Source organism: Neopelma chrysocephalum, unplaced genomic scaffold, assembly GCF_003984885.1.
Source record: "Neopelma chrysocephalum unplaced genomic scaffold, ASM398488v2 Primary Assembly neopelma1_59, whole genome shotgun sequence".
Lineage (NCBI taxonomy): Eukaryota > Metazoa > Chordata > Aves > Passeriformes > Pipridae > Neopelma > Neopelma chrysocephalum.
In genome coordinates this window covers 28472481-28489435 of record NW_020897714.1, presented here as the reverse complement: position 1 = coordinate 28489435, position 16955 = coordinate 28472481, and the positions used below count along the sequence as shown (strand labels likewise).

Sequence of the window (16955 nt, the reverse complement as noted above, 5' to 3'; positions counted from 1 at the left end):
TTGTTTTCAGGCAGACGACGGCATGCGGGATACGCGCATGCCCCTGGAGCCGGCACGTGCGCCCTACCGTTCTACTGCCCCTTCGCCCCGCCCCGCCCGAGGCCCCGCCCCCGCCCCCCGGCGCTGCCGCACCCCCGGCGAGGTTTGGCCGCTCTGCCGGCCCGTAGCGGCGGCGGCGCCGGGCGGGAAGTGCGAGCGGGGCGAGGGAGCGATTCCCGGCTCAGGTATGGCGGGATCGGCATTGGGAACGGGAATGGGATCGGGCACGGAACTCAAACCCGGACCCGCGCCCCAGGGGCGCGCACCTCCTGAGGGAGCCGCCGGCGCACAGGGCGACTGACCCGCTGCGGGATCCTCACAGTTCTACTGAACTAGGAATTTATTTAATTATTTCGTTATTATTACAGTATACGTAATAAAATAATAATTAATAAATAATTAATTTAAGGAGCCAGAACCTGCATTAAAGTCCTTAGCCGCTGTTCGCAGGCAACGCTGAAGCGAGAGGTTTTGGCAAATCGGATGGACCTGTGAGATTGCTCAAGGAATGACATGAGTTATTGGCATGTAAATTATCACTATTTCAATTAGTATATTGTTGCAAGAAATACCGTTTATATTGTAACTACATTTATCATATTGTATCGTATTATAGATATTGTAATATCGTTATCACATCTTACTGTATATTATCTATATATTTTACATATTATATATTATTATATTTTGTACCATACATTACAATTATATTTTATATATATTATATTTATTATCATAATATAATTCAGACCTCTCAGCCTAATACCCACTGAGGTCTCGATTACCTGAACTCCCTTTTCAACTGTAGAAGCACAGAATCCATTTTAAATGCATTCCTGGTAAAGGGAAGGAAGGAAGAGCTTTACCCTGTGTTCATTAATTTCACATAAGGGCATGCTGTCAAGTCTAAAGTGTCCCAAAAAAGGGACACTTTATATTGCCGTCTAAGAAAGCAGAGGGATGAAAATAGATACAGGGTTGCCCATGCCTGGAGTGTTCTGCCGATTTCAAGTGTAAATGATTTTTCATTTAACAATAAACAAGTGTCAACCTGGAGCTAAACAGGAAAACAGAGAGCTTTAAAGCTTTGGGTTTTTTGTCCTAACTTAATTAGTGTGTCAGCTTAATAGGGTCCTGCTACCAGAAGTGTCATCTGTACCTGTAATCACAATGGAGTTTATGATGCACAGTTTGACAGATCTCCCACAGCTCTTGCAGAGTTCACATGTTTCAGTTTCCAGCCTGGATTAATTTCTTGTCGTAATTGCATTTGGGAAATCTGCAGCCTTTCCGGTTACAACTGGACAGGCTGCTTTTCCCTTGAAGTCCCAAACCATTACTCTCAGTTAAAAAGCCTGCTGTCTTTCCCTTGCAAGGGCTAAAGTGACTCGTACATAAATGATGTGGTTATAAATCAATCTGACAGGCTTTTAGAAAGAAGTACCCACATAAATAATTTACAATATTTGATTAATATTTCTGCCAGGTCTGGTCTCCAGAATGAGCTCCTTTCTTTTAATCCATCTGTATGTATGTGAAACTAGTTTTTGGAGACTGGATTGTTCACTTTTGATTTTGTAACTGTGAGGTGTTGCTGTTTCACACCTGGAAAAGAGCTTGTTTGACGAACAAGTTTCTCTTTTCCTTCAGTTTACCCTGTAGTGCAACAAAACAGGGCAGGTCTTACTACAACCCCAGCTCACTGTTTGTTGCTGTAGGAAATTCTTTTATATATAATATCATCCAAAGGTTATTTGTGCAGACATACCCGTTAATACCCTGAATGAAATTTTTTTTAGTGCAGAATTGTGACTTAATGCAAAGAAATTAAGTAGTGCAAGAAGTAGGCTTTATATTCTTGGAAAGCAAATGTATTTCAAATTTAGAATTGTTTGGAACTGCCTGTTTCATAAGGTGCTATTGATGCATTTTTAACTAATGAAACTTCATGGACACTCTGTAAGGCAAAAGTGACAATGGGCACTGAATTTTAAAACAGCAAACAAAATTATGTAGGAAAGGAGTAACTGACACACAACACTGCTATTAAGGAATATGTTTGGAGGCGTAACCAGCAACATTTGAAAAATATGTAGGCTAAAACAGCAACATGTGGGTTAAACCAACCAATTTGGACTGGAACTGGGTTTGTATTTGGTGAGGAAGCAGGGCCCTAAACAACCTCCAGTAGTTACATAGATTTTTGATGAACTTGTCACAGCTGTATAAAGGCTGTTATGACAGAAAACTCAGCATAGTGAATAAGGAGGTGGGTTTCTTATCCCACATTCCAAAATGCAGGAATTGACCAGGTATGCTTTGTTTGAGATGTTGGATGTATTCAAAAATTCTTATATAGAAACATTCCCCCACAAAGGCACTGTGTTATTCTGCTAAGCTTCTGTAAAGGTAAGGAAGGAAGAGCTTTACCCTCTGTTCATTAAAATGTTAATTAATAAAAATTGTAACCAGGATTAGTGTTTTCTGTTTAGTGCAGGGAGGGGATCATCATCCCAGACATGGCAAACATAAACCTAGTAGTGCCTGATAAATCTATGAGTTAAATTATGCTTTTGGAGCCACATAGATTCCACTGGAATAAATGGAACTGCTTGAAGGTAGGTGTCAGATGTGACTCATGCCCTAACTGAGTAGAAATTGTCATAGTGCTGTTTGTGTGCCTTGAAAGCAAATATACTTAAATTACTGCAGGTAGCTCAAACTTTCTGTGTTATGTCTTTTTTATTCTCTTACTACAGAAGGTAGCCTCAATCAATAAGATGCATCAATAAGGTATTGGCAGCATCAGAGCCCACCCAGTCTCATGACCTCCCCATGCATTTCATTGTTTAACCTGTAAAACACTGAATATCTTTTTCTTCTGATGAAGTTAACAGAACATCACCTCGCTTTTCTCAAGTCGTCCAGGTTGTTTGCCTAGAGATAACAGAAGTCAAAATTGAAGAGTTCTATTGTATGCAGCTTTTCCACAGGCAATTTCATCATCTCTTTTCCACTCCCTTTAAACTTTGGTGTAGCACAGGCCTGCCTTGATTGGGAATGTCTGCCCCATTATACTTAAAAGAGTTACCTCAGCTTTAGTGTTAGGTAAAGCAGCCTTTGCATAACAGGTAAATCAACTTATAAAGCAGTTTGGAGTTTCCAGAGGAGAGAATACTCCACAGAAAGCTTTTTGTATGTCTTCTTGGAGTAATTTGCACCTTAGGTTAAATATGTGGCATTATCTTTAGTGCTTGCTAAATCACTTGTTGCTACAAGTGTAACTGTTTGCTCTGGGTGGGCTCAGTGGAATTGCATTGATTGAAAGAATGCTGAAGATTTTTACTCAGCTGAACCAAAGCTTCACTGTGAAGGAAACTTAACCCTATAGAGGGGATGAGGTTGAATGAAAAGCCCTCTGAAAGTTCACAGTCAAAGTCCTTAGATTGGGTGATGCTGTGATTAATTTCTTGGAACAGTCCTGTTCTAGCTGAGCGTTTCCCAAGCTGTGGTACTCACACAATTCGTGGTATGCCAGCTATTTTGAAGTGAGGCAAAACTGCCTGCTTCCACCTTACGCTTGAGGAGAACTGGCAACTGGCTCTCCTAGCACAGGATTAAGGCACAGGGCATGGTTCAAAAGCCTAGTTTGTCAAGACAGAGGGGAACTGATGGGAAAAGAGGCGATTTAGGACCAAAATAAATTTTGGGGCGTAGTGGACAGCAGGGTAGGAAGGTGTGTGAGGATGTGTTAATTTAGAAAATTAGAAGTTATGTCCATACAATCATGGAAGGGGAAGGTGTTGCCACCACAGCGCACAGTAGTAGTTGTACCTGAACAGATTAAATTCAGGATTATCTGCTCTAGAAGATTGGTTTATTTTCTGCACAGGAATTTGTGTACACACCCAGATTTTTCTCAGCAGCTGCTCCATTCACTACCAGCATACAAATAAATACCTATTTCTAGAGTGCTGTTGGAAATTAATATTTCATTATCTAGTTTCCCAAACCAGAGAATTTTTTTTTGATCGTGTACCTAATATGTTCGAATTTTAAAAGACAAGATCAAAATATGGAAGTAATAAAAGTTGTTAAGTTTCTTTACCTGATCTAGTCTATCCAGATAACATTTTGGAGCACAGTGCAACACCTTTAGTCTTGTGGGGTTTTTTCTCACTGATAAGAAAATTTCCTGAGAACATTACCAGCTGAACTGAAAGGAATTCCCTGTAAATAATAAATAACGGTCAGAATCACAGAGCTGTTTTATGTTGTCCTGCAAACACAGCAAGTCTATTTGAACTTTAATTTTTAGTATTTGAAGATGGTTTGAAAACAGGGCTTTTTTGAACACTGGTTAATGAGTCAGGCAGCCTCCTTGCACAGTCCTGGCCCTGGAGGGTGTTCGAGGCTCTTTGGCACTCAAGTCAATAGCTTATTATCTACTTCAGGATTAATGTTTCGTGTAAGTTAAAATGTTGTGGGGAGAGGGTGGGATGGGTGAGGAAACAATATTCCACTGAGGAATGGAAGTACCTTGCCTTCCCTAGCTCCTGGCTTTGATACTCAGATAGACTTACAGCTCCATTTGCAGAATTAACTTCTCTCTCTTCCAAACTCCTACTCTAATAATTTTGATATTGGAGTTCTGTCACTTTGAAATGCTCTGTCAATTGCTTTGAGACCCAGGGCCCTACTGAGCTGCATTTCTCCGACTGCAAAACCCACCACATTGCTCTGACAGAGTGTTTGCTTTAAACAAGGCTCACAGCTGAAGCTGTGCCTGCAGGTAAAACCTGAAACCAAACTGGGTTCATACATAATTTGAAGACAAAACACTGACACGTTTTTACACTGTTTATTGCAAAGAAGTATGTTGCTAGTATTCCCTAGCAGCATCTGATCTGCTGGATTAAAACCATGTGATGTGAAGCTGTTTTCAGTGGGATTCTGTACCTCCTTGTTCTCATTCAGAACCAATTCCCATATCTTATTCAGAACTTTGTTAGGGACATATCTCTTTAATAAATTTAGACTGATAATGGTGCACACAATATAAAAACTTAAAGGACTTCAACTGAAATCAGTATTAAGCAATTTTGCATCAAAACACCACCCACCTACTTTGTATAAATTGGTCACAGGGCTATGTAGCAAATGACATTTTGGTCATTGTTTCTTCCAAGGGATTATAACGATTAAGATCTGATTTAGACTGCTTGGGGCGTGAGGGGAGGCAGCAGTATTGTTCAAACTTTGATTCCTTTTGCCTCTCACCACACATACTATTTTTTTCTCTATTTGTCTCCCTCCCCATGCAATGAACTCTTTGCTGAAGAGGGGAAATAGCCTGCTTAAATCACAAGTGTTACTCCTGGTAACACTGCTTTCTATTTGTTCTTTTTCCAAAACCAAATGCATTTACCACAAATTGCAGCTCACTTCTGACTAAAACACACTCAAGTGGATGAACACTGTACAATTATACAAGTTTTGGACTGAAGGTGAATGATTCTAGCCAACCAAAATTAAGGAGAGTTTTAGCTACACCTGGTATAATTGCCAGTGCTCATACTTGCCCAGGAAATAACCAGTATCCTTCTTCTGAAAATTGTTTGCCGAGTCCTCAGTAAACTTTGGATTTCTTGTTCAGAGACTGGAAAAAACCCTTATTTTAAAAAGTGCTGAACCTGGAATACATTAGCAAAGCATAATACCAGCCAGGTTCTGACTGACTGTCAAATCATGGTATTCACTGGGGGTTTTAGACTTACTCAAACTGTTCTGACATCTCCAGCTATCTTGTATGTGTTTTAATTTTTCCTATATTTGTAATGCTTTTAAAAATCTGAGTACTCGGCTACCAGTTGTACAAATGACATTTCTGCAAATACAATAAAAGGTTGCCTCTGTGGGTTATTCAGAAGAGCTGCTGCATTCCCTTGGCACAGCTGGGAATCCCAGGGACCAGGGATCTCCCAGGGACCACTGCTCCAGCAGGGTGGAGTGCAGTGCTGGGAAGTATTGGATACTGGCTTAGAAAAGGGTGCCATCTACTGAATTATTGGCACCACTTCTTACAATTCTTACAGGTTCTGTGGGGTTTTCAGCTCTGCACAGTTTATGTGGTACCATCATAACACAAGACAGTCTGATTGATTGCAGTCAAAGCAATAATCTGAAATAAAGACTGACAAGTCAGGGTATAGCCAAGTAAGGTTTTAAAAAGTTACCTCTGCTTTTTTATCAGAGCCTAAGTATTAATAGATATTGAAAATCATCCAAGAAGTGCTGAAGAATCTGAGAGGGAATTCTATTTTCTCTCACCTTTAGGGATGCCTGAAAGCCAGGGGAAAGATGGCAAAAGCTCCAGCAGCAGCAACAGTTCCAGCACTGGCAGTTCAGGTGCCTCCTTCGGACAGGTCAGTCCCCTTTCCCTAGGAGAAAAAGAGAAGTTTTATGCTCACGCTTCTGGAAATCTGCCCTGCATGTTCATTCATTTTAAACTTGGACACAGTAAGGTTGGAATCGTGCTACATCTAATTGTATATTACATTTTTTATCCATGATGGTCTTGGCATGCCTCGAGTTATAATATATTGCTGTGGATTCTTTGAAGGTTTTTAAATCTCAAAAGTGGGTCTTGTTTTATTCTTTCTTATTCCCAGATGGCCTGGATCATACTTGCACACGTTCTCAGTAGTGATTCAGAAAAGGCAATTACTTTCAGCTATTAAAAAATTATTTTAAAAAATTGAAAAATAATTCAGAAAAAAAAAACTTATCTGGGCTGAACAGAGCTTTTGGTGGTGAATTCTCTTCTCCACGATAGGCATTTATGTAGTTCCTGAATATGGCACAGGCATGTGCATCCTCCTTTTTTCCTTATGCTTTTTGGTTACAGGCTTGCATTCTGGAGATAGAAAAAGACAAAGTTATTTCTTTGAATTTAAATAGAACCAAATCCAAATTAGAGAGGTTTGCCAGGGGTTGGAATTTATATGACACACACACTGTGATCTGCTGAATTGTTAGAGCAGCCAATACATTCATACACAGTACTTATGATTTTGGTGGTAAAACCTCTATTCTGTCCCACATCAGAGCAGAGCAACACAAGCCTTTTACTGCTCAAATCCTTAAACATACATTTAGGCTTTGCTACATTTTTTAAATTGCATTTCTACTAAGACAAGCCTAAAGTTACAACACCTCAGGCTTCTGGTGATGCTGGTGCTCTCTAAAGATACCAGTGATGTTGGAGTCATCCAGAGGGATTTTCCCATGAGGGAAAATTGCTGAACACTCCTCAAGAAATTCCTATTTTGACTGGTTTCCTGAGTTTATATCCTCCCTGTCCTGATGGCATATGGTGCTAGAGTAAGGTTAATCTTTGCTTTTGTTGGAGTTTTTAAATACACTTTTCTTGTTGGTCACAGAGATATTATGTTTTGGTTTTAAGAGGTAAAACAGAAGCTTATATGTGTGTTTGTGGCAAGCTTGACTAGGATTGTTAATCAAAAATATTTGCTACAGCTCAATAATTGTATACATCAAGAGGGAAAAAAACTCCAAACAATCTAATGCACGTATATAACATGAGGTGTTTCCTTGTCTGTTATAAACTGATTCTAAAAAAGGATCATACACCTCTTGGAAGGATTGGGATAAAGAAATGATATTAGGAGAGTGAGATTTGTCTTACCTTATTTTTGTCAATAGTATCACTACACAGCCAGTGAATACCAGGCCATCCAGCATGCTCTTCGTCAGAGGCTGGGTCCAGATTATATCAGCAGTCGCCAGGCTGGAGGAGGACAAAAGGTAGGAGCACACATGCACAGATGTTTCTACTCCATTTTTTTCCCCCAGGGTTTAAAAAGTTACAATATTCCTTATTTTTTTTAAGGTAATTTCCCACTAGTAGTTTAATATGCAGATATGAATGCAAAGTCAGCATGGCATAAATTCTAACTTTTATTGAGCCGCAGATCCCTTTCACACTTAAAAAAAAGAATTTTTCAGTGCTTCATCCTTTACAAGGGAATGTTTATCTGCTTGTGCAACACTGAGATGTTTTCCTTATTTTTTCCCAGAACTGGACTATATGAAGCATTATATAACACTGGCTGTGTTTTACCATCTTTAGTCTCCTCTAGCTCTGCCTTCCATTAAGTCATATTTGTTGTTATATTAACCTCCATCACAGTTGCTGGAAGAGAGTGAACTTAAAGCTACACCATCATCCTTTTATTTACATTACCTGAACCTTGAACTTAGCCAGGTTTCCTCAGTGTGAGGTGATGCGTGTAATCCCTCTTTAAAATAAAGATGTGTAGAGATGTGTGCACAGGTCCCTGTGTTTATATACATATTTATGTATTTATGCTTTTCTTTTCAGGTCTGCTACATTGAGGGTCACAAGGTCATCAGTCTGGCCAACGAGATGTTTGGCTTCAATGGCTGGGCTCATTCAGTCACTCAGCAGAACGTTGGTGAGTGTCTCCTGAGGGCAAAGAAATCTTCCCTCCCCCTTGTTTCACTGTGAGGGAAAAGTCTCTCAGATAAGGGCCAGGGTATCTATCCTATTGCTCCAAACAACCTGGAGAGAGGCATGTACAATTTCCAGGTGCTTTAACAGTTAGTAAAAATTAGAGAAATTGAATAATAATGGAGCTTCTGTTTTCTTTTTACATGTCATAGTCATTACTCTGAGGGTGTTTATGATTATTCTTGAGGTATTCTAATCAAGTCTCTGATCTCTATGGGAACACTCAGTCAAGAGTAATTACAGTTAAACTATTTAACACCCAGCAGTCCTGAGCCAGCTTTCATACTCACCTGTAATTTTTATACTCTAACCAGATCATATTCTCAGTTAATATTCCCCTAATCTTTAGGAACCCATCTTTTTCTGCAGACTCCTCTTCCAGCTAATACCTAGTACTGAGATTTTTATAATAGAAAGCTTTAGAAAAAATTTTCACTATAATTTGGTGATCTTAAAGCTTCAGCCTCTTCCATCTCAATAGCTGAAATAGTACCTACCAGAGAAGTGTTGTTCTTGTTTGCAGATCTGCTGTGCTTATGCTAAAGACTGGCTGTGGAAGTAGGTCAAAGTAGCTCCTTAAAAGTACTTTCTTCCTTCTCCCCACCTTCAGAAATCTTTTCTTAACTCAGGCTGGTAAATTCTAGAAATAGAATAACTTACTTCATTGCTTTCCATCTATTCTGCACCACTTTTTTTTTTTCCTCTTTTTAGTCAAGAAAGGACTGACATCCTTCAAACTCCTACCTTTCTCAAATAATGCCATAAGAAGTCATTCCTTAGAGATTCAGAGCAAGAGGATTCTGTTATGTTTTAAATTCCTGGGTAGAAAAAGGGGACTTGCGCCTTCAGCAGGATTACAAAACAATTAAACAAATAGACCAGATGAGTACAGAAGGGCTCTTGGACCCCAGAACGGAGTTACTTGAACTCCAAATTTCATTTCAGACATGTGTCCTGTTTCTATTAGACTTGCAAGACTGCTAACTAGAGTGCTCTATGTGTATTAGTTAGCACTGCTTTTGGTGAGAAGTAAGGTACTTTAGAGATTATGACTGAGAGTTGTATTGCAGCCTGTTCAGCTCTTCAGGCATTCTGTCCTGGATAAAACATTTATGCAAATTTTTACAAACTGGAAACTTCTGGTATATAATAGGAAAGAAATTACTTGTATAGACTACAGTTTCTTTTCCATTGTTGTTTTTATAAATTAACCCTTAAAATCTCTCCTTCCAGCTGAAAAAATTGTTATTCTTTGAACATTTAGGATACATATATGAATTATAAGTAACATTTGCAACTCTTTGTTCCTTCATATGTCAGCATTCTCAAGCTACAGTTAATATTTTGTAAGTCATGCTCCATTTTACAGAAGATGATACAGTATCTTAGGAACATTCAGCAAGTCTGGTACAGGTTTATGAATGTCCTTAAAGGACAAAAAAAACTAAATGCGGACCAAAAACCTTTTGTATTATTTAGGATGTTGCTTTTCCCTCCCCCAGACTTTGTTGACCTCAACAATGGCAGGTTCTATGTGGGTGTCTGTGCTTTTGTCAAAGTTCAGCTTAAGGTAAGTGGATTTTTTTGTTTGCTCTGTCTGTAGTTGAGCAATTTGAAGCTGGGAATGAAAGGTCTTGCATAGGTCAGACTGTGGTCCTGGAGTACTGTACTGCAGCAGGAAATCTAGTGCTGTCCAAAACATGGACATTGCTATAGAACAACCAGCTAAGAGCAAGTAATCAGGCTCAGGAAAGCACAGCACCTAACAACAAGTGCTGTATGTGTGGAATTTCCCTTATACTTGCTTAAAATTATACTGCAGGATGGGTCATACCATGAAGATGTGGGATATGGAGTCAGCGAAGGCCTGAAGTCCAAGGCCTTATCCTTAGAAAAGGCAAGAAAGGAGGCAGTAACAGACGGACTGAAGAGGGCACTCAAGTAAGTGAAGATCAGTACTGGTACATTTTCAGAAGTTATGTGAGAATGAAGTGTTATTTTTCAGTCACAGTGAGCTCTCTTGTTTCTCAGGTGCTTTGGGAATGCTCTTGGGAACTGCATCCTAGACAAGGACTACCTACGAGCCGTGAATAAGCTTCCACGTCAGGTGCAGAACACGGACTGTTAGAGCAAAATATCCACTGCTCCTGGTCCTTCATGTTGTAAAGTGTATAAATAGTCATATCAGTGCATCTCATTCTTGAATATTACCAGCCTGGAGACCAATAGCCTTTGTAACAAACAGTTCACACAAACCAGCAGGCAGAGTTTTTCCCTGACATTTTACCACAACTACTCCAAATGTTGACTCTTTGCAGCAGACAAGTTTGCTGTGGCAAAGAAAGTATCTGGCTCAAAATCTCGTGTGACATTTACGGCCATGTTGTCTAAATCTCTCTGTTCAATGGCAGTAATCCATGCCTTAACCAAATTGGCTCCTTCCCAAAAGAACACTGCAGACTATTAGATGCCTCTGTGATAGAAAGGGTGAACTAAGCTGTTTAGACTGGACCCACGACAACTTTCAAGGTTTTAGCACAGAACAGCAAAACAGGTAACACTGTTTTATTTTGGTTTATGAGGAGTATACAAATGGCCCTGCAAATGTCCTCTGCCTCACTTCAAATTGTGCTGATAGCTGAGTTTTGCAACTGAATTATGAGAGCAGGCCTTGGCTGTTGGAGGATGAGGAATAATATTAGGAAGAACTACACTCTTATTTATTAGTGTTAAATACCTGATATGATACTACTGGCAAACTGGCTCTTCAATGTATGAAGAATTAGCATGTACAACTGATGTGTACTTGAACACTTCAACTATGGTTCTTATCCTTCACAAACAATAAGAAACCACATTACATCTTGCTTTGCTTTTTGGACTCCTTATGTTTCAGTTTGCAAGGAAAAAGAGCTGCAGTTACTTTACCCTCTGTGAAACACTAGGTCAGTGAACGTTCTGAGGTAACCAGCACCATGGAGAAATGCCTTTTCTGGAGATCTTTGGTCCAGAGGGACATAAAATAAATTGTGATGTCCATCTTCACCAGTGACAACCATTCTGTAACCCCTTTATTGTGTGCTCTGGTGTGACATAACAGTCTTCATAGTATCCAAGTTGTCCTGGCTGTTCCTGAGGTGGCAGCTCAGTAACCAACGTGGATCTTGCCAGCTCCAGCTGGGGGCAGGAGGCTTCTAGGGGCTGACCTGCCTTGTGGACCGAGGAAAAACAAAGCCTTTTACAGCTGCTGATCCATGGAGTTTCATACTAAAGTTTCCTTCAGTCACACTAGGATTTGCCAAACTCCACTAGATGCCCAGAGCTATAAGGAGATTCTCTCCAGCTAAAGGCTGTAGAAGCAGATCCAAAGTGACACCTCACCAAGTAAAGACGGCCCAAATCTCTGCTTTGCCGTTGCCAGGGTCATTGTCTGTCAGAGGGATTGCCACAGATTTGTAAAATCACAGAGCCAACACATCCCATCTTTAATAAACAAGAATGGTGTAGCTTCCTCAGAGGCCTCGTGGTTGCAGAACTGAGTCAAGGTTTGCTGTGCCCTTTCACACAAGCGTGCAAACAGAACTGGTAGAACTGACGGGCTCGGCAACAGCCTCATGGGTCTCTCTGAGAAGCTGTAAAATGCTGCATCGATCACCTGCACCTGTTCTTGTTTGCAGAGCACGGTGTGGGGAGATAGGGGCTATCTGCCCTGAAGCACCGAGCGATTAAACTAACAAAAAGGCACATGAATTCGGTGATTAACTAACTGAATTACTGTGTAGTGAAAAAGCATTTCAGCTTTCTAACTCACTGGTCGACTTGGAGCAAACAAAATAGATTTTTAACAGCCGGTATGGAAAGAACCTGTGCTTATTTCATTAATTGGATGATGGAAATTTCTCAACATTTTCTCTTTTTTCCTCCTTTATTAGGTACCCCCTGAGTTAAATTTGGTCACAGCTAAAATACAGGACTATGAGCCTGAAATAGAGAAAGCGAGGTACACCAGCTATTTGGAAAAGCAGAACACAGCAGGGAGACAGCACTCTGAGGTGGCACCTCACTGTGAGCCTGGTCAGACGGAGGCTGCTGTAGTGGCAGCAGATCAGAAACAGCCAAATGGTCCCAGGTGAGACTGCTGTTATACATGTATTTTATCAGCTGTATTAGAAGTTACCATACCTTTTAAAACACATGGACAGCCCAATACCAAAGACACCATAAACCACTAGTTCAGTGGATTTTCTTGACTGTTATTTCTTAATGAATTTTTTCTTCATAAAATGTAATTGCTGAAATTCTGTTTGACTTTGTGCTTGCTCAGGGGAAGGGACAGGAACACAGACCCCTTGGCTACAGAGTGTGATGCCACTTACCAGCGGAAATTGCGACAGAGGCAGCTACAGCAACAGTTCCGGGAACAGATGGAGAAAAAGCATCAGGTTCCAGCAGTTACTCCCAATAGCAAACAGGGTAATAAGACATGGCATTAAAAACTGGCAGTTCCCGTGATAGCTGCTGGCAGACACACCTTACCCTCAGTACAGGAGCCTGACCAGCTTCAGGTGCTTTTGTACTGAGACATCAACACACCTTTGAGGCCAAAGGAAGGAGAATTATCATCCTTTCCCCCCCTCTATGTTCTCAAAGTGGCAGGAATATCAGCTCTAAGCCAGCATCATTAAAACGGCAATTTTCCAGCCAGCCTAAAGCTGTTGTCAGCACCCTTAACCTGCTGCACCCGAGCTGAGGCTGCAGGCAAATATTAGCCCCTTTTACTCATGGGGAATTCTGGAACCTGGAGCTGGGAGAAGCAGGCTAAAAGAACCATGTTAAAGTAGCACACTTACTCTTGTCAGACATCATCAGGTACAGAATCTTACTGTTTTACATCCTGCTACCAAGGCATAACCAGCTCTAGGAAAAAAGAGGATACCTGGTGCAGCTGCTGGTTATCATTTCAGACTCATGCTCTGTTAAGAAGGAGCAAAGAGTTCTTCTGTGTTTCTGATATTAATCTCTTCTTGTTTTACCTCCTTCCAGCAACATCTGATCCTCCCATAAAGCACAGCACTCCAGCAGTACAACAGGAGCTAGCAATAGAAGAGGAGTTCTTTGCAGGTCAGCCAAAAAGTGATAAGTGTTAAATCATTAGTATTTAAATCAGCTCTTCAAAATACAGTGTGAAGGTAAAAGTTCTGAAGAACTGGAATAACAGAAGTGTGAGTCTAATCTTAACAATACAAACTTTGCTTAAGTGGCAGGGAGATGATGTCCATCACTATGAGGGGTTTCCCACTTAGGCTCCTGAGTGGAGTTGTTATATTTATTTGGTAAACCCTTTTCTTGAGGTGATACTGCACAGAAACAGATCTTTGCAGATGGGGTGGGTGTCTTTTCCTAATGTAACTTTGGCTGTTTGTTGTCACACTTACACCATGGTGCCTGGACATTGCTTAAGTCCAGAGCCCAAGGGGCAGGACCATTCCCTGCTGTGCAGTGACATAAAAAATGCTTTACAGATTAAATTTTATAGTATCCACTGCTTGTAGGAAAAGAGTGTGCTGATCTTAGAGTGACTGTCATTCCTGTAGTACAACACTACCGTCATGGATCACCTTCTCATTCATTCCAGATGATCCTGAGCTCTGGGACGTTTCCTTGGAGAGCACTGATCTTAAGGTAACAGGTCCCCAGGTGGCAGACCCATCATCAGCTGGACACCAGACACCTAAAACAGCCCACGGACCTCACCCGACAAGGACCTGTAACAGGACACCTCACAGAACCAACCACCACAAAGCCTCTGCCAGACTTGCACAACTGCAGCCACCTGCTACACTCATGAGCAACAGCAGCGCCAGCCCAGGTAGGTGCTGCCAAAAATGACTGAGTTCTGTCCTAACAATGGCTCTTGGCTCTGAAAGCAGTGCTGTTAGATTAGTGAAGTGGAGCAGGAGAAACACTCTTCTTTTCTTGGACCTTGCTGCAGGTGCTGTGACAGTGGGCTCGGAGAACTGTCTGTTTTTTTCCATCCTACTGTCCTATCAAGGAAGAATTAGACAAAGAGTTGAGGAGCGCTTTTAGGAGCAGAAAAAAAGCATTAAGAAACTTCCATCTCTCACTCTCTCCCTGTTTGGCAGGGTGCAGCCCCCTCAGGAGAAGTCAGAGCTTGAAGAAAAGGAGACTGGAACCTACGTAAGGCACCCAGGGATATCCGTACCTCCGTCACAGGACTGCAGTTGGCTTTTCAAATTATGTCAAATGGACATTGCTGCGTATTATGGTGAAGCAACAGAGAAGAGTTTCGTACAGCCAGCAAGAACTTCATGTTATTACATATTTCATATGCCTTTTTCTATAAACAAGCAATCATTTGTGCTTCTGCAGCACTGGTGGACGGTACGTGGAATTTGCCTGAAACAGGAACAGAATGAATTGTTAAAAATGAGATGCAATTAATAGCCTCTCTCTCTCCCTCAGTGCTATATTTCAGCACAGAGGAAAGAGATTTTTAGTGAAATGGGGAGCAGGTGGGTTACAGTCAGAGGACAGAACATCTGAGCTGTGGCTGCCCATCTGGCGAGGCTGAGGGTGTGACGCTGTGGCAGCATCTGAGGTGCAGCCCAGCCTTTTCCCTGTGGCAGCACAGTCAGAGCCCATCACTCGTCCTCAGCCTATTCCTCAGCCATCCCAGGCAGCAGCACCTCCGCTTCCAGCCCTGCCTGTGGCACAGGGCAAGAGCACACCAGGACTGCTGCCTGCACTGTGTGGCATCGCAGACAGTGCTTGCTTGGATCCTTTGTGAAATGAATGGGAGCTGCACTTCTGTTTTTAAATAAGCTTTCGACCCTTCTCAATACAGAAATAAATATGAAATTTGCAAAGCAAACCACGCTGGGAGCTGTTTGTGTCTCTGTGCCCTTCCAGCCTTTACAACTCGCTCCCTGTTTGACAGCCTCAAAGGAGTTAACAGGTTCCAAATGGAAGCTAAAGAGGAACCATCACATCTGCACAGCCTCACGTTTGCTTTAGGATGGGCAAACAGAAAACCTCACAGGGTTTAAAGGTTAGAGCAAAGCCAACAGCTGTTCCTTCTAGTAAGAAGGTCAAAGGAAGAATTTTTAAATACTATTGGAATAATACTCCTGTATCCATTTGGAGCAGCTCCATGCTGAAAAGGGAGGAGTTCTGCTGGGCTGAACTATCTGTTCTCTTCCTCTATAGTGAAGTGGTTCAGCTGCAGCTCCACCACCACATCAGGGTTCAGGCGCCTGTGCTGACAGCACTGCTCCTGGCAGGGTGGTTCCACCTTCCCCAGGAGGGAAGCCTGGTACTACAATTCCCATCTGCAGTGCTGGAAGTAAAGAGGATGATACTGTGTGACTGGAATTTACAGCTGGACCAGGAAAATTTACATAAACCCTGGGATTAGTCCAACCCTGACATCAACGTCAGGCTTGAAACAGGACCCTATTCCTGTGCTTTGCCATCACTGCTCTGTCTAAATGTAAACACATTTGAAATATCCAACATTTATTCCTGTTCCTCCTACAATGCCTTCACCACTTAATCAGTCCTTTTCCCTTAAAAGATCCTCTGCTGTCCACTTACCTCCTCAACAGGATGAGGAACAGCATGGAAAGACAGGACAAGCTGTAATTAATGGTAATAGATTATATCTAAAAACAAGTTTCGCATTTCACCGTACTCATTTCTTGCCAATTCAGTGCTGCTTCGGAACAGCTCAGGGAAGAAACACATTCCACATGTTTGAGTCATGCACTCACTGTTGAAACCATATACCTGCTAGGAAGGAAGGCAACGTGCAGACATTCAGAATTACTGAATCCAAAGCCGCTCCACACTTTTACAATGAAAAACATTCAAAAGTCACATATAAATGTAACTGCCTCAGCTTTCTTGAGTTTGAAAGCAGTGCCAGTGTAGCTGTGCCTCCCCTAAGAGAGATCATCACAAGGAGCCTCTCAGGATTGGTCCCTTTGAAAAGGGCAGGAAAACTTATACTTGGAGCTTTTTTTCCCTTTGAGGCCTTGCGCAGCATGACTCATAACAGAAGCTGCTCTTAAAATGGAAAGAAATGCAGCAGCAATTAGTGTTTAGAAATACCAAATTCCTGCAAGCCTATAGTCGAGAATGACCCTGTGAAGCATTTCCACAAATCTAAGGACTGAATTCCTGTTCTAGAGCTCAGTGAGTTCCTTCTCCCCAGCTCCACAGGTGCACATCCCTGCTCCTGTCCATCCCAGAGCAGAGGGCAGGGGAGCCAACAGAGGGAGAGCCCCCGGGAAGGGCACTCCCCCCACCCTTGCAGCGCTCCCCAGTCTTGCTTCACTGCCGA

General features: G+C 41.7%; 1 protein-coding gene across 1 annotated transcript; it reads left to right on the top strand.

Annotated features, from left to right (window-relative positions):
- The first annotated feature begins 142 nt into the window (after positions 1-142).
- RAD52 (RAD52 homolog, DNA repair protein) lies at positions 143-15712 on the top strand. The gene is made up of 12 exons (XM_027680845.1): positions 143-224; positions 6376-6464; positions 7765-7866; positions 8444-8537; positions 10096-10163; positions 10416-10534; positions 10625-10700; positions 12526-12722; positions 12924-13066; positions 13637-13714; positions 14229-14462; positions 14737-15712. Exons 2-12 carry the CDS (start codon positions 6378-6380, stop codon positions 14793-14795), a joined length of 1257 nt encoding a protein of 418 aa, XP_027536646.1. The 5' UTR covers positions 143-224; positions 6376-6377; the 3' UTR covers positions 14796-15712.
- The last annotated feature ends 1243 nt before the right edge of the window (positions 15713-16955 follow it).